Source organism: Apodemus sylvaticus, chromosome 18 (assembly GCF_947179515.1).
Source record: "Apodemus sylvaticus chromosome 18, mApoSyl1.1, whole genome shotgun sequence".
Classification (NCBI taxonomy): domain Eukaryota; kingdom Metazoa; phylum Chordata; class Mammalia; order Rodentia; family Muridae; genus Apodemus; species Apodemus sylvaticus.
Genome location: NC_067489.1, coordinates 61,706,073 through 61,724,984, shown reverse-complemented (window position 1 = coordinate 61,724,984; position 18,912 = coordinate 61,706,073). Strand labels below are relative to the sequence as shown.

The following is an 18,912-nucleotide window of genomic DNA, read 5'->3' as shown; positions in this document are numbered from 1 at the left end:
ATATATTCTTTATTTACATTTCAAATGTTGTCCCCTTTCCTGGTTTCCCCCTGAAAATCCTGTATCTCATCCCCACTACCCTGCTCACCAACCCACCCACTCCTGCTGCCTTGCCCTGTCATTCCTTATACTGGGACATTGAGCCTTCTCAGCACCAAGGGCCTCTCCTCTCTTTGATGCCCAACAAGGCCATCCTCTGCTACATAGGCATCTGGAGTCATAGGTCTCTCCATGAGTGCTCTAAGGTTGATAGTTTAGTCCCTGGGAGCTCTGGGGGTACTGGCTCACATTGTTGTTCCTCCTATGGTGCTGTAAACCCCTTCAGATACTTGGATCCTTTCTATAGATCCTCCATTGGGGACCCTGTGCTCAGTTCAATGGCTGGCTGAGATTTTCCACATCTGTATTTGTCATGCACTGGTAGAGCCTCCCACGTGACAGCTATATCAGGCTCCGGTCAGCAAGCACTTGTGGACATCCATGATAGTGTTTGGGTTTTGTAACCATATATGGGAAGGATCCCTAGGTTGGGCAGTCTCGGGATAATCTTTCCTTCAGACTCTGCTGCACACTTTGCATTTCATCTTGTGGGTATTTTGTTCCCCATTCTAAGAAGGAACAGAGTATCCATACTTTATTCTTCCTTCTTGAGGTTCAATTTATCTGTGAATTGTGTCTTGGGTATTCCAAACTTCTGGTCTAATATCCACTTATCTGTGAGTGCATGCCATGTGTGTTCTTTTGTGATTGTGTTACCTCACTCAGGATGATAATTTCTAGTTCCGCCCATTTGCCTAAAAACTTCATGAGTAGTATTCTATTGTGTAAATGTATCACTTTTTTCTGTATCCATTCCTCTGTTGAGGGACATCTGGGTTCTTTCTAGCTTCTGGCTATTATAAATAAGGCTGCTACAAACATAGTGAAGCATATGTTCTTATTACATGCTGGGGAATCCTCTGGGTATATGACCAGGAGTGGTATAGCAGGGTCCTCTGGTAGTATCATGCCTAGTTTTCTGAGGAACTACCAGACTGATTTTCAGAGTGGTTGTACCAGCTTGCTGTCCTACCAACGGTAGAGGAGTGTTCATCTTTCCCCACATCCTTGCCAGCACCTGCTGTCTCCTGAGTGTTTGATCTTAGCCATTCTGACTGGTGTGAGGTGAAATCTCAAGGTTGTTTTGATTTGCATTTCCCTGATGACTAAGGATGTTGAGCATTTCTTTCAATTTATATATTTGATAACTAAAAGCTACTACCATAGATCAAAATTCTTAAATTTTGGAAGGACATATAAGGATTTCTATTTACTTAGGAGGAATTAATGATTTGGATGCCACATTCCAAAAATATTATCCCAGACAAGGCCTGAAATGGCACTAGCAGAATTATTAGGCAGGTGTTAAAAAAAATCACTCTCAGAATATAGGTTTTATCATTATCAGGTCTAAAGTTAGAATCCAATCCATTATTATTTATCAACTGCTTTCCTTGTAGGTAGCTTTCATTTTTCAAGAAAGGAAATCATCTCCAGATATCAATGTCACATTCCTATTTCTGCAGCCACATAAAGGAAGTAGCCATCTAGTCAATCACTTCCCATGTGAGACTTGTCTGTGGTTTAGACACTTTACTACGATGACTTGGAATAGAAAGTTTAGCAATTAAAGCTTCTAATTCAGAACGATGTATATTTAAGAAAAATATGTAGTCAGTAAAAAAAAAAAAAAAGCTTACTTCTATCAAACAAAGGGTAGACCTACCATCTGATATCAATGCAACATTGGGGTAACTTTTTGTTTGATTTTTCACATTGTATTTGTTTATCTGTTTTTTTTTTACTTCCTTACGTATGTGTATATGTCACAGGGCAAGTGTGTGTGTGTGTGTGTGTGTGTGTGTGTGTGCGTGTGTGTGTGTGAAAAGCCAACATGCCGGACCCAGCTTTCTCTTTTTATCTTATAGACTCTGGAATTTTAATTCAGATCTTTAAATTTAGCCATTATAGATTACCTTTAAATTTAAAGGTACCTTTACTCATTGGGTCATTTTTCTGGTCCTTTAAAAAATAATTCCAACTTCTTTACCAATGTCATACACATATGTGATATGTTGTTGTTTCTGTCATTTCCCAAATGCTCTTATTTCCCTACCATCTAACTTAACCTGACTTCTTTACTAAAAGTCCCCTTTCGATGTTCATGTCTTTTTGTTTTCCTTGGGACACACTGAACTAGAATTATATTGGGATTCCACGGGCATGGAAATAAGTAATGGAGCCTGGTGGGCTCACTAGTAGTCGCTTATCTGAAGATAATAAATCTCCCTGAGTCTATTATTTGCTAATAATTCAGCAAAATGGGCAGGACCTCCTGATCTTTTCCCCCATCTATGACTGCATGTTGACAGGCCTTGTCCTTATAGGCCTAGTCCAGGCAAACCACTAGGCCTGCTGTAAGATCATGATCACCATGTCAGGTTGATGCCTCATCAGAATCTATTTTCAGTCCGTCTCACTTTATTCTGGCTCTTCTTTCTTTAAGTCTTCTCTTCAGTGATGTTAGAGGTGAGCCTTAGAGGTTTGGAGTCATATAAATGTTCTATTTATGGCTGAACACCCAGCTCTCATTTCCTGTACCCAGTGCATCCATGGGCATCTGCATTCACTGCCCTTCACTGAAAGAGAAGCTTCTCTGGTCAATGCTGACCACGGCACTTCTCTACGAGTATTCACATAAATATTTAGAAAGTAGTTTGGCAATGCGTTCAATTGACTTGAGCCGCAGTGTCACATTCCCTTTAGTGCCTCTGTCACACACAGCAATGGATGTTTCATTTTCACTGATTTACAGTGGCAGATACGAATCCCATCCTGCAGAGCAGGCCTTGATTCCCATCAGGGACCTGCTGCAGTAACCATAGCGGTTGAACCACTGTTGCCGCAGGGGAATTTCTGAACTGGTGGGATGTTACTATAGTCCACAGAGACTCTTATTAGTGTTAACAATATTAACAAAATAAAAAATATTTCAGACTTTTTGCTTTGCTAAGCATGAATTGTTTTATTGCAGTGTGAATTTTTAACCAAAGAAAGATCTCCAGCCTTTGACCTGTACCCAAAGGAAACGTTTTTATGAGAGAATGATAACCAGAGGGATTATAATATAAACATTTTTCACAGCTATCACTGTAATGTAAGCTATGCGGAATGAGAAAGGAAAGGTAATAGACAAGAGATCCTTCTCTTTGGGGGAAGAGGGTCTCAGTCAATAAAACAAAACTAGTGTATAGAAAACAGGAAACTTGCATAAGCTGCCCTTCCTTCTAGGGAACATAGAGTGAGATTTACTTCAAGAACTACTGTGAGTATTCAGAAAATAAACAGACTTAATGAAAAAAGAAATTTGACGGCTGATCCTACACTGTCTGCAAATGTTAACAGTAACAATACTAGAGGGAGAAAAACTAGCTGGTGTTTGCTTTGTCTTTACCAGATGTATAATGTAAGTAAAACAAATAAGCCCACTCTTGTTCCTGGCTGATTATGAGCGCTGTGTTTCAACATTATAAGAATGTCAGATTTTAAAAACTTGTGAGCTGCAATGATTTATTTTGTTAAGACTTGTGAGAGAAAAATATTAGGCCATACACACACAAAGAGTCTCAATATTTATTTTTACATTTGCTTGATCAAAGTGCTTTCAGTCAGTGCTCTTTCTGTTTCGACACACAGAGTTCCCAATGAATATTTGTGGCATGGGTGATATTTTAAAAATGTCCCGAGAAGCCCCATCCACAAGCATTGTGGGTTATAAATTGCAGATTGACAGGCAGTTTCAATAGATCTTTTGTTATGGGATTTTTTTTTGTTTTCTGACTTAGAAAAAATATGTTAATTTAAAAATGTAGCATTTGATCATATTCATAATTTAAAATGATATAGAAACAGAGAACACTGATTTGGAAAGAAAGACAACTTTCTGCCTTTGGATTAGTGAGAAGAATGCAGACTCACCTTGCTACTGATAAATAGGATAAGAATTGACTATATTGTCAAATGTCACCATGTTCTGGAGGGTTAATTCTTACTGACATGATCATTCATTTCATCTATCCATCATCCATCTATCCATCCATCATCCATCCCTAACTCCCATACATTCACCTTTCATATACAACATCCGTTTACATTTTATTTTCCAATTTAATGAATATTTGAAGAGGATCATTTATCTAGAAAAAAAATCCAGGTTGTTTGAAGGGACTTCAAAGATTAGGACCTGTTCGAATAGTTTCCATCTCTCCCATAATCAATAATCCATAGTGTAACTTTCTTTTATATTGGATCTCTACTATCCTACCAACCCTCACCAAAAAAGAAAGAAAAAAATCTCTACCATTGGTAGAAAAAAGACATATTGACAGTGTAAAATCCATGTCCATGGATCCATCTTCCAATCTCATTTATGAAGAAAGATTAATTATTAGCTCTTAAATATAAGTACTCTTCTTAAAGATTAGATGATTTTATTGAGTTTATGTTTAAGATATTGGAGCTTTTTTCTCCATCTCAGAATTCATTGGAAATACTGATTTTGAAAATTTTTCACATAGTTTATAATTTTATCACTAGACAGAGTCTTGGTACTTATTCACTGATATCCTTGAACTTTTGATCTTGTCTCTCAGCATTCTGAGTACTGGATATAGGCACATGATCTCTGGCATGGCATAAATTGCTTATAAATAAAACATGGAGTGAGATGGATATTTTCATTTCTGGTAACTTACCTAAGTCACAAGTTACTGGGAAAACTTCTGGTACCCATTTTGAGCTTATCTAGGCATTAATAGAAAATATTAAACTTAGTTTACTCTATCAAAAAGTTTCTACATAATTATATGGGACAAAAGGTACAAATGATAAGGAGTTGAAAGTCACTTTGGGGTAAACAGGGATTCCAGACTACCTTTCGTTAGGCGACTCTGTGTCAAAGGAACAACAACAACAATAAAAATCAGATAATTGTTTTTCCTATTGGGAGTTTATATAAAATTTCATGTATGTCATTTATGGAAAAACTTGTTCTGGGCCTACAAAATTCTGACAAGTTATTTTCTCTTCTTACCTTGTCTCTAAAACATATATTGGATCTTTTCCCAAATCTTACTTTTCCTTTGGTGTTTGCATAGTGGTTGTCTATCATACAACAATAGTTGACTTAGAAATGTTACTGTTGCTCTTGTCTGAAAAAATTCCCATTAGGTTTTATTGTGAGTTGAAACAGTCTTGTCAGTTTCATATATGATGTCATCTCTCCTCCCTAAATCCAATATCTAAAACAGCTGGAAGTTTAAACAGAACTGGAGAGTGGAAGAAATCAGGTAGTCATGGCTATCCTTGGAGCTTGGAGATTTTCCTCTAAGTCCCAAGTATCTCAAGGTAACTAATTTCCAAGACAGTAATATATCCCATGAGCCCTTAAGTAGGGTTGTTAGAAGAACAGGGTATCATGTCCATAACTACTTTCATAAAAATATTATAAGGATCAAGAAGGCAGGTAGATGCCTTGAAATCATATTCAATAATATACTTCAATACACTTTATATTAACTGAATTTAATGCATATTTTGAGAAATGGTTAAAAAGCTAGTATTCTAGTATTTTTGTTTAAGGAAAATTTGTCAAATATATATCATATCAAGCTCATCTTTTTTACAAAGCATCTATCCAACTTTTATTATATTTCCATTTCTAGATTTAATTTTAGGTGTGTGTGTGTTTGTGTGTGTGTGTGTGTGTGTGTGTGTGCATGCACACATGTGCAGCAAAGGACAATAGGTGTCTTCATTCTTAGGAGCTTTATAACTTGTTCTATTGAGACATGGTCTCTTACTGTTCTTGAACTCAGCACGTTGGACTAGGTCAACTTGCAAGCCATGCCCAAGGACTCCTAACCAGCATTGACATTTCAATGTATGATGTGCTACCATGCCTGGCTTTTTACATTACCTTGATTCAATCAACTTTTTCCAGTGCAGGTGCAGCAAGCACTTTAGGAACTGTGCTATCTCTTCACCTCCCAAAATTCAGATTTAATAAATTGGAAATGTCTCTTTTCTGTCATTGGCAGTAAGGACTCAAGGCTCTGTTATGGCTCAGTGGGGTTGGCTGCAAATTAAGAGAATGCACATTTCTAATAGCTAAAGAATTTGGAAATATTAACTTCAAGGATTGATAAATGGGGACTCATGAGATGGCTCAGCAGAAGTGCTTGTTGCCAGGCCTGTGGTTCTAACCAGAACTTGTATGCTGTAAGGAAAAAACTCAATTCCTTTATTATTTTTATTTTAAAATGTAGTTATTTGAGAATTTGTATAGAATTTTTTATCATATTCATCCTTTTCCCAACCCTTCCAAGATCCGCTTTCTACTTCCCTACCCATCCAACTTTGTCTTCCTTTTTGGTTTTTAAACCATTAAGTCAAATTTGTGCTGGCATACTTTTGGATGTGTGGCAATGTAATGGAATTTAGTTGGCCTACAAGGGTATGCAACATTAAAATAAACTGCCCCTTCTTATCCAAAATCTATAAATGACCATCATCTTGTTAGCTAGGGTAGGGCATCCTGCCCACTGTCCCTCCACATGCTGGGATTTCTGTCTTACAAATTCTTGCAAGTTGGTTTTTCACCTCCATATATGGCACTGCATACATTTTCTTACACAAATGATAAATAAATATGAAAAAGATAAATATTTTTGAAAATAAATATATTTAACTTGATTTAAATATTATACAATGCATATCTGTATATGCATGCAATGCTATCCCATTAATAGGTACAGTTCAGTGCAGGGCTATTAGTTAAAAATAAACATAGTTTTACAAAAAGGAATAAAAGTGAGAGGCAGGCACTTCCTGGCATGATTAGTATTTTCAAATCTACATTGAGAAGTCTCAACCAAAAGCATTGTTATGGAGTTCCATGTGTCTGCCTATTTTTGATGGGAGCAAAGAGGAGGCCCCTGATTGGTTCTTTTGGAAGGAGGGATTTTCTGAGAGAAGGGTGTTATCCATTGGTATGGACCCACAGACTCTCCTTGTCTTTCATACACTGCTCTCAAGTATAACAGAACCAGGTATAAGGTTCTGGTACTGGTGTCAACCGAATAGTTATATATAGTGATTTCTTTAAGGATATTCAGTGTGTCCTTGGTGAAGGACACATCATCATCATCTCTGCCATTTGTGTGATTTCTATAAGATTATGTTGTGAACCTTTCTTCAGAAACAAATAAGTGATTTCTTTGTTTATAAACCTGTACATATTTTATATACTGATTTTAAAAATTCAGTACTATAAATTTTAATTCTAGTTAATGCTACTCATTGGGTCTACCATCAGTGCTAAAAGGTAAAGGCAAGCAGGGAATGAAGCAGACAAAATATTTATTTATTTTTGTTTAAGCATTTTTAAATGCAATTGTTTATTTATTATATCCCTGTCCTTCCTCCCTGAAAACCCCTCTCCCTGAAATCCCAAATGTGTGTGTGTGTGTGTGCATGTGTGTTTATACATAAGATTCCCAAAGTATTCACGTAGAGGTCACAATAGAACTGAAGGAGTAGATTAATTTTCTCCTTCCACTATGCAAGCCATGAGGATTAACTTCAGGGTATCAGTCTGGTGGGAAGAGCCTTTACAAACTATCTCAATGATCTCATATTTGATAATGTATAATTAAACATTTTGTTCTATAATTTATGTTGTGTGGCTCAAGACACCTTACAGCAAATGTGTGGAAAGTCATATTTTAGATTGTACAATCTCACCATACATTATTTTATAAAGTACATTTATTCCGTGGACCATAGCAGAATCACTGCAACCATTTTGGTCTCTTCCCACTGCCAATTTTGTTGTACATTGAAGACAAGTGACCTTTAGGTGGAAAAACAAAACCTTGTGATTTTGCATGTAGTTTCACAATTGTCCTTTCAACATTTAGCCCACCAGTTAGCTCCAGTTTCCTTTGGGCCACAGGAATCCCATCATAACTTTAGACAGAGGAAATGCTGTAATCTCATTTGGGTGCTTACTCCATCGTGTTATCCTGTAGACAATCTTCTCAGGTTCCTTTCAGCACTAATACATCACTGTTAAATCACAGTATTAAATGTAATTGATACTTTTGCTCTTTAATTTTCATTGTTGTAAAATCAAGATCACATGGTTAAAGTAGAGAAAAGGAAAAGAAAAATGTTTCCAAATCTCAAAGTTTATGTATTATTTCTTTACCACTAAATATCAAATCTATAACAGATTCTGTGAAGAAGCTAAATAGACAGTACAAATTGTCATGCTCTAACTTGATGGACCAAGGCTTGCACAGAATATTTTATCATACAGAAAACAGCACTTAGATGTTACGAGAGATACAATGAAAAAACACCAAATTGTATGCAATATAAGAAATGGGGCATTTTAAATGTAAAGTGTGCATCATTTCGTGTGTGTTTTGTATTGTGTTGTGTGTTTGTGTTGTTGTTGTTGGTGTTGTTAGCCTGCATTTGAAGAGGTGTTGGGTTTAATATTCATCCTGACAGCAAGTAAGTGAGTTGACTTGACTTTCAAGGAAGTACTTAGTTTTTTCCTTGTCCACTCACTTTGTGAAGCAAATAAATCTGTTTGCTAAGCTGAAGCTATGAGTTAGAACAAAGTATGAATAAAATGCGTGTATGTTCTCCAGAATGGTTTTGGCTCTTGTTATGTATCATGTACATGGCCCCCTCATGTTCCTCCTCCTCTTCCTTTTCTTCTTCTTCTTCTTCTTCTTCTTCTTCTTCTTCTTCTTCTTCTTCTTCTTCTTCTTCTTCTTCTTCTTCTTCCTTCTCCTTCTCCTTCTCCTTCTCCTTCTCCTTCTTTCTCCTTCTCCTTCTCCTTCTCCTTCTCCTTCTCCTTCTCCTTCTCCTTCTCCTTCTCCTTCTCCTTCTCCTTCTCCTTCTCCTTCTCCTTCTCCTTCTTCTCCTTCTCCTTCTTCTTCTTCCTTTTCTTCTTGTTCTCCCTCTTTTCCTCTTACTGCCCATCCTCTTCTTCTGTTTCTCCAGACATAATTATCTTTCTTTTGTAACGGTCTTATCCTTGCCTTGTTTGCTGTGTTGGGTGTACACAGGCACATCAGGTCATCTGTGCCTACCTCATATGAAATGCCATATAAGAAAATAAAAATCTAAACACACTCAGATTTTAATCTTCTGAACCCATAGACTAGAGTTTTACTACATTTTTTACCATAGTTTTTCTCTGCAATGCCAATGCTTCAATAGTCACAGTGCTTTGGGCTTCTAGTCAGCCACTCTGAATGTTTATTTTTACAGAAATAAAAATAAGTAATATTAAAGATGATGGCATTGATAGCAATTCTCAGTGACTTGGAGTTTATTAAATGCAGTGGTTCTTATTAAATATAGAGATCTGAGGTTCGCTTCCGGACACAGTGATTCCTGGTCTTTTATTTTAAGCAGATTCTCTGTTTTGTGAGCAAAGCTATAGAGTCCCTGATTTAGGCTCTACAGTTGTTTCCAAGACAACAGCATTGAGGGAGAGGTGGACTGACTCTGTCTGCTTGTGGTCATACCTGTTACTCAAAAATATATACATAATAATAGTGTTTTCGAGAGTAGAAAATTTGAACATACCTGAAATCCTTGAATGTCTAATCTGTTTTAATGAAAACCAATAATGATCTTTCCTTGTGACTGAAAGATAATAATAAACTACCATAGACTTCCTCTTTCATGGGAGGACTGTCTTTGGGGGGTAGAAGCTGCTGCTGTTTCTGTGTCATGTGTATGAAGCAAGATGCAGTTTTACAGTCTGGCTTTAATTTGGGGCATCAAGGCTTTCAGTGTTACATCCTGTTCTCTCTCTGTGACTTAGTTCCCATGATCATAAGTGACAGTAAGCCTCTCTCTACACCGATTAGGATTAGATTGCCAGTCTAGTGATAGAGTTCAGCCTTGGTGACAGGGTAGGAGAAAACTGTTGAGAGGGAATCTGAAGTTTGAATACTTAAGTAAGAATTTTCCATACTCTGAATCAATAACACACCTTGAGCCGAGCTCTGTATTCTTCCTATCTTGATTTGACTTCAATTTGACCTTTCTCATCTCCTGTCAACTTTGTGTGAGGGACCCAAACTTGTCAGGCAATTAAATTAATTATATAATATGGCCAGCCATTGATGAAAGCCCAAACAGTTCATGACCTTTAAGATCAGAGTTTAAATTTGTTAAGTTCAGTACTTTCCTAAAAACTAGTACTTTATAGTGCTAAATTTCATAAAAGTAAAAATTATAATCCAATAAATGATAGAAAATTGAAGAGGATAGGATTTTTAAAAGATTTATTTATTGTTTAAATTTTATTATTGTTTAAATTTATTTATTTTTTAAAGATTTATTATGTGTAAGTACACTGTAGCTGTCTTAAGACACGCCAGAAGAGGGCACCAGATCTCATTATGCATGATTGTGAGCCACTATGTGGTTGCTGGGATTTGAACTCAGGACCTTCGAAACAACAGTCAATATTCTTAACCACTGAGACATCTCTCCAGTTCCTGAAAAGAATAGTTTTGATCACTTCATAAATCTTCCCTTTTTTCCTTTCACTTATTTGTTTTACAGAAGAAAATCTGAATTTAGTTTAAAGAAAAAGGATATTTGTAAACCAGTATTAAAAAAGAAAGTTAAAAAATAAAGAAAAAATAATCATGGAAATTCTAGGCATTTCTCAGAGTTTGCTGTATTATGATAAATTAATTTTCTCTGTCTAGGTCTCAGCAGTCACTTTACTGTGACATCTTTTGCTACAAAATATTCACCAGGCTTAGTTTGGATTTGACCTATGCAGAGATTTCATTATTATGTTCTTATTTGTTACCTTAAATGATAAATTCACATACTATTTTAATTGAGACCCATTATCTCCCAAAGGTTCATAAATGTCAGCTTTTTCAATTAGCATAAAGCCCCGGGTAGGACCTGTTTGTTTGGATTATGGATTCTGAGTTTCCTAAAACAACAAACCATGTCTTATTAGTCACTAAAGATGAACATAGCCCCCAGTGGTTGCCTAAATAAATTACCTAACAAAACTGACGTAAAACTTAGGTTTTCTTTTTTTTTCTTTTTTTCTTTTTTTTTTTTAATTTTTTTATTCGATATAATTTATTTACATTTCAAATGATTTCCCCTTTTCTAGCCCCCCACTCCCCGAAAGTCCTGTAAGCCCCCTTCTCTTCCCCTGTCCTCCCACCCACCCCTTCCCACTTCCCCGTTCTGGTTTTGTCGAATTGCGGCAGGCTGGTCTATAAGCGTGTAGCCCAACAGCACACACAACTTGCTGACTGAGCGGCCGGCCCTGCAAGCTTTCCTGGTTAGAAGTGCATCTTGCTGAATTGAGCCCTCACAGTACATGCTTTCCTGGTCACTGCTTTCACCTGTTGGTGAGGACTTGCACGGGCCCACGGGCATCCACAGAAAGTTCACGTCAGATTTTCCCTAGTGTTCAGATTCTCTCGTGGTACCAGCTTCTCCTTGCTTACAACACCCTGCAGACCTGCTCATTCTAACAGAATAGTCTTTTCCTTTCCGTAAAAATGCCAAAGTTTGGGCTGGAAGCATGGATTCATGCTGTGATAAATCTAATGGACCCAGGTAAGGTTATCTTAAACATGTGCTCTTTAAAAAATAAAAGTTAATTTTTAATTATGTTTACCTGGGGGAGGGGAGGAGTAGCTGTGCCCAAGTGCAGTGGCCTTGCAGCTGGCATTCCAGGCTCCTGAGGCACCGAGGCAGGTGCTGGAAGCAAATGTAGCCCTCTGCAGTGGCCGGGTGTGCTCAAAAACCTGAGCCAACGCCCCTGCCTCTGTACAATGTCTTGTAAGTAATTTGATTTGCACTGCTTTTATTCCAATCCTTTTTACATTTTAATTCCACTTTTTGGTTTTAGCTGTGTTTTGGGGTGACATCGCCTTAGACGATGAAGATTTAAATATCTTCCAAATAGACAGGACAATTGACCTGACTCAGAGTCCCTTTGGAAAACTTGGACATATCACAGGTATGGCTGATTATTTGAATAAATTTGTAATACTTTTGGAGAAAATACAATGGAAATACTGTGGATATACTTAAAATCTCACATGAAGTTTGACTTTGTCCGTGGAAGTAAGCCTAAAGTTTAGGCTTCCATCTTAGTCTTGTGTAATGGTCATTTTGTCACTGTGCTCCAAGCTTGGCCTGACACCGATAACTTTTGTGAGAAATCTTGATCTGATTTCAATCTTCGTTGTTTTGAACACTTTTGAATTATGCCTGTTCAAAAACCCAGAGATTTAAAATATTATCTTTCAAAGTTCAATTTTTTTTATAATTTCTTAGTAAAATTTTTATTCTGAAGGAGATTGGAGGACTAAAACAGGAGAATTTTGCTTTTTAGTTTTATCTGATAAATACTTATTTTTTTGTAATATCTATTAATATTATACTTACATATGAATACTTATTTATATAAATACATACATAAGAATTAAATATACTTATGTTTATATAAATGTGCTTATTATATAAATATTTATTTAATAGTAAGTACTCATTGTTATATAAATTTTTATTTATTATAAAAGTGTCCCATGCAGCCCAGGCTAGCTTCAATATTGCTATATCCTACCCTCTTGTCTTCACCTCTCAAATGCTGTTATGACCATGTGCTGCAATCATACCAGGCACGGAAACTTTATTTGATGTCATGCATTTTTATTTTATTGAACTCTTCCCTTTGATATTTTTCCTTTTCTTGTCCTGTGTAATATTAAATATGTATCCAATTCTTCTCGGCTATGTATCAGATAACTTTGTAGTAGTGTGACGGCTCTTTATTGTGCATCAATATTTCTTTGCGTAACTCATTCATTTTAGAAGTCTTTTTATTTCAGCAAATTTCAAACCTAAGGAAAAGTTGTATGATAAGGCAAACGCTATCAGTGGTACACTTCCTAAATGGAGCAGATGTGAACAGTTTGTATGTGTGTGTGTGTGTGTGTGCGTGTGTGCGTGTGTGTGTGTCATGCACATATGCAAAGACATTTTGAAATTAATTACAGAAAATATGTATAAGATGCAGTATCACATTTCAGTATTATGTGTTTTAGCAAGCAGTTTCTAAAATAAGGGTATTGACCCATGGGATTAATATACCATTGTAATAGCTAAGAAATGTCTCGGTCATGAAGAATGCTGAAGGAATTCACTAAAAATGTATATGCTTTGTCCTTTGTTATGTAGTCACAATCTTTCCTGAAGCCTGGACTAGTGTATGTACATAAATGTTGAGGTATAGAGAATATATTTAATATATAAAAATATATATGCCAGGATATCTTGAAAACTCTCTGTGATTGGCTTTCATCTGCTGTGCTGGGCATTCCAAGAAATTTGCTCTGGGAACTCGGAATTTCAAAGGCATCAGATTTCTCTAAACACTCTAGCACATACAAAAAGGTGCAGGTTTCCTATGCATGACAAATGGACAAATGACAAAGCGACACTTTCTCATACAGTTAGTCCCAGTGTCCCCTCCTCCCTGCCCTCTCTGCTCCGCTTTGCATAGAACTCAGACAGCACCTTCATCCGCAGTGTGCTTTGTTCTGCAATGTCTACGGGGCAGTTTGTTCTGGACAATAAGAAACTGACACTACTCAGCAAACCCCATGCTTGTTAAACTGCATTTTGAGTTTCTATTAAAGCTCCCTTTTCCGGAAGTGTAATTTAGATCATTGCTTCTGCCACACACTTCTCACAGTATTTTAAAACCATTGATTATCTGTGATTAAAAAAAAAATAACACTATCATTTAATGTTGTTGCATTAAAGGTTAGGCTCTGAGAAAACACAGTTGGAGGGAAAATGGCATCTTTTTAAGTATATAATATAGGAAACATTATAGGTTTGATAATATAAACGCTATAAATACATGGCTGAAAAGCACACAGATCAGAAAAGCTTATAACTCTCACACTCTGGGTGAGTTTCAAATAATTTAAGTGATTTTCTCTATTTTTTTTCCTTTCCCATTTGTTTGTTTATACAGAGTTCTTATTTTTTTCTTCTTCTAATTTCAAAATGTGTAAGTTATATTTACAAATAAATAAACTTATAAATTATTAATTTGTGTGTTCTCATTGTATTGTAGAACAAGTGACAATCTTTAAAGCTTGAGTGAACTCTGCCATTTTATTTCATTTCTTCTAAATATTATTCAAAATTTCTAAAATATTCTTCCAAACATGACTATCTTTCATAGGCTTAGAACAGTGCCTTTCAATTCTATTTTTATCCTTAAAATTAAATACTGGCCAAGATGTTTCTTTTTCTTTCACAAGGAGACCTTTAAAGATCTAGTTACACATGCATTTCAGGCCTATTTAATATAAATAAAGTTTTCCTATGATGGCCATTGCAAACATTTAAAGGCCACACTTTAAAAGGATTTCAAGTAGCTGGTTAGGAATTAGTACATTTTAGTATGACCTCATGTTTCTGAAATGCCTGATGGAAAAATTTCAAAAATTTTTCTCAAGATGCACAGCATAAATGTGACCATGTAATGCAAACAATTAGGCAGACCAGTAGCCTATACTCCCACCAGCTTACCTTATAAGGAGATTTGACTTCTCTTTAAGAGGTTAGATTTCTTTATTCCTCTCCTCTTTTTATTATGTTCTGAAACATCCTTTACTGCTTTTTAAATTTTTAATTCTTGCATATCATATTGTAAAGCAACACATTTTGCAGTTAAACCTCCATTGGGGTATTCACCATATGACTTATTTTTTATTATACAGTTTAGAGAAAGAAAATAGCTTTCAAAATGTTGTTTAATATATTATAAGTTTGACCCGATATTTTGGAACAAAGCCCACCCTGCAAGCTTGCCCTTCTAGTGTTTTGATTGTTGCTTACCGGGCAGGACATCTGAACAGACTCAGTTTACACAGAAATCTTTGGGAAGCAATCAGTAGGGCTCTGTGACTTCCTGTCATTATGAATAACATAGTTATGTGGCAACAGGTGGTATTGAGGTCACAGAGAAGAAAGATGTTTCAGATTATCAGTAACTCAATTTTCACCATGCTCATGGGTTTTCTTGCCTCCTTATTGTTAGTTGCTAGCATGTGTTGCTGTACAAACTTCACCCTCTATACAGATTCATGGATATTAATTTCTAACACACTAATTACACATAAACCTTCACCAAGGTAAAATCAGCAGTATTAGTATTGTTCATTTGCAGGAACAAGTGATAATATTAGATTTAATATATATATGTATTTTTATTCTCTAGGTGGCTTTGGAGACCATGGCCTGCCAAAGAAACGAGGGGCACTCTACCAACTTATAGAGAGGATCAGAAGAATTGGCTCTGGTATAGCAATGTTTAAAGTTGCAGACACTTGACTTTCTGTACAGTGAATACGATACCCATAGAAATTCAGTTAATTAGGATCAGTGGGCCACTGTTCTGTGAAGTAGGTAAAGGATATGCTGAGAGAGTCCCTTATTCATTTGTGTTTAGTTAATTGGTATTTCATGCACAGTCTTTAGAGTTTAAGTTAGAGAAAGCTGAAATGTTATTTTAGTTTAAGGTTTTACTTATATAAAATGATCTATTAGTTTACTATTGACATTTATTTCCAGTTGATTAAATTTTATACCAAAATATTTCTATAGGCTATGAATCTGCATAATTTTTTATCAAATGTTAAATAAGCCACAGCAATATCTGTTTTTAAATAAAAGCCACATTTATTAACTTAAAACAGGCTCTATCGGTGTAGAAAACAGTTGAACCCAGCATCGTGCTTTATGCCTGCAATCCGTATGTAGCACTTGGGGGGTGGGTAACTTGGATTGCCATAAACTGGAGGATTTCTGAGCTACATGGTGAATATGAGGAATACAAAAGACCATACCTCAAAACAAACAAACAAATATCAAGCATATAAGAAAACAAAACCCCAAACCAATACTATAGTCAAAACACAACTGAAGTAAAAATGAAGTAAGAGCCCAGGTTCAGTAAGTAGTAAGGAGGACCAACTGCTCATCCAGAGGACCTTGGTTCAATTCTTAGCACCAACATTGCAGCTTACAGCTATAACTCCAGTCCCAGGGTACCTAATGCCTTCCTTGGCTTCTGTAGGTATCAGGCAGAAATGTAGTATGCAGACATACATGCAGAAAATACTCCCATATACATGGAAATTAAACTTAAAACAACCAAAATACCAAATAATAGTATCATGTTTATATATGCATGCATATATTTCATAAAAACTTTATTGTGGTTTCATAATCAGTCCATAACCATAATATTGAATTTATTGCCATTTGTACTGTCTGAAAACTTTTTGCAGAGTCCTTTATTTGTGTTTCTTGTTCTAACATGCCTTCATTTGATAGGTTAATAATTCAATGGCCAAAGAGCTGGCTTTCCAGAAGTGACTTTTCTAAGACATGTACTCAAGAATATTGAAGAGATAGACACATTCAAGACTTTGTCCTAGGAGCCTATGTTCAGTATTTGTCACAATAAAGCACTGAATAGCAAAGGGCATCATCACAGTGATAGTGATTGATGAATGAATGATTACTCATGATCATTTGTGAAAGCAAACTCAAGCAATAAAAAAAAATCCAAGAATGGCAAAGAAAAGAAGACTCTTGACTTGAAGTTTACTCTAAATAGACAGCATTTTTTTTGTTACAATGTTGTAACAGCCTTTGGGTTAGGCTGATAGCTAGATGCAAATACAGGAGATAAGAAAGGAGATAGCTTATTAGGAGATAGGAAAGGAGGCAGCTTATTGTTTTAATGACCAGCACTGTATTTTTCTTAACTGTGTATGTGATGTCATGTTTATAGCTTTAGACTGTATTATTGGAATAGCAACCTTGATTGCAATGATTAAGTACTTGGCCAGCATGACTCAAAGAAATAATGTTGAAAGTGATATTTTATCAATTGTGATGATTGGCTCATGGGCTGATAAGATAGTCAGCATAAGACAGTTTTTCCATGACATTGTACTCTTCTAGACTTCTGTTCCCTGTTGTCTGCAGTGTAGAAATTCATCATTACTCATCTACAGGGCACTAAGAAATGATATTGGGGCATAGAATATTTAAATATGTGTATGATTTAATAAGTATTTAAAGGGACTGACATTTTCCTCTAATGCAGTTCATGCATATTTAAACAAATACATGTATGAAGCACTTTAACTTTACTCTTTAAGAGGTATATGACTCTGACTGAGGACTTCTGTTTGACAGAATGCTTTAAATGTCACTGCAGGCTCGGAGCAAAATAACACCACGAAGGGAAAAATACCTCCAAAATTGTCAGAGCAAAATGAGAAAAATCGAGTTCCCAGAGCCGCTACATCAAGAACAGAAAGAATATGGCCTGGAGGTGTCATTCCATATGTCATAGGAGGAAACTTTACTGGTAAGGCATTCCCAGTCAGTATGTGTGTTTCTAAAACAGAAAATCTATTATACAAGTCATATGTTTTTTATAGAGTATTACTATACAAAATATACTGTACACTCAAACCTGAAATAAAAAGGGCTCAATGAACTTAGATTGCTAATTTCCATCATCTGTGAACTTGAATCAAAATCTCTTTAGTCTTGTATTTTAGAATCTTAAGTATTGCGCTGGATTTTAAAATGGGTTTCCAATTTGCTGTGGAAGAGCAGTTTCTTTTTACTAAGAGGAAGAATGCACACCCCATTCCCAGAGTCATGTACTCATGTGTTTGTAGCGCTAGTGGGCCTTTTAACCCTCTGCTTATAAAATGATTATGGATGCAAAACAATGGCTTGTGTTGTTACTGTGAACCAGACTTGGTTGATGTCAGTGCTGCTTGTCATCTTGAACCATCTTGCTGTCATCTTGCCAGCCAGGGTAGGGGAGCCAGCACAAAGCCTTCCTCCTTGTGAGCCCACACTGTTTTCCTAAAGTTATGAATTTTTCCAGGCAGCCAGAGAGCCATGTTCAAGCAGGCCATGAGACACTGGGAAAAGCACACCTGTGTGACTTTCACTGAGAGAAGTGATGAAGAAAGTTACATTGTGTTCACCTACAGGCCTTGTGGGTAAGTGGAGAACAGACTTCACGATTAAAGACAGAAAGGGCAAAGCCTGTAGGTAGGATAGCGTTCTTCCGGTTTGCATTGTGCTTTGGCCGAGAGAGATTCTGTGTTTTGCATGAGAAAAATCTCCATTCAGAAAAATGTATCTAATGATCACTGGGCTTTGTGTGCCTTTGAAAGACATCTTGCCTCTAATTTCAAAAACATGTTAGCTCAATCTTGTGAGCTTTGCTTGAGTTCCCTCAACTTCTCATGGCTAGCTCTGCTAAGCAGCCAACGACCAACCACTGTACCGTCCAGCCCAGGCTGTGTGCCCTTTCTCTTGCCCACCTTAGTCACAGATATAAAGCACCAGACAGCCTTTATGTTTTAAAACTAGCCAGATAACTCAATGTCTGGGCGAAGACTATCTTGCCCCATCCCCCTTGGCCTCCTCCCACAGTGGAGGCTACAAACTGTAGGTTCTCCTTGAGACCTACTCGTCCGTCCGGCACTTCCTGTACTCCACCACCCGCCCTGTCTCCCTCCCTCTAGTCCTCTTCTTTTCCTCCTGAGACCGGGAAATCCCACCTTTTCTTCTGTTCGCCCAACGATTGGCTTCTGTCCTTTTTATTGACACAATAAAGAACTAATTAGGGAGTTAATACCTCCCCCTACAGGTCATTTCTCTAACTCCAGC

General features: G+C 36.6%; 1 protein-coding gene across 1 annotated transcript in view; it reads left to right on the top strand.

Annotated features, from left to right (window-relative positions):
* Positions 1-18,912, top strand: part of Tll1 (tolloid like 1) — a 198,884-nt gene that overhangs the window by 70,868 nt on the left and 109,104 nt on the right. The window contains exons 2-5 of the mRNA XM_052162659.1: positions 12,026-12,136; positions 15,419-15,499; positions 17,432-17,584; positions 18,119-18,236. Coding sequence (XP_052018619.1) covers positions 12,026-12,136; positions 15,419-15,499; positions 17,432-17,584; positions 18,119-18,236 — 463 coding nt within the window. The remainder of the gene's footprint in view (positions 1-12,025; positions 12,137-15,418; positions 15,500-17,431; positions 17,585-18,118; positions 18,237-18,912) is intronic.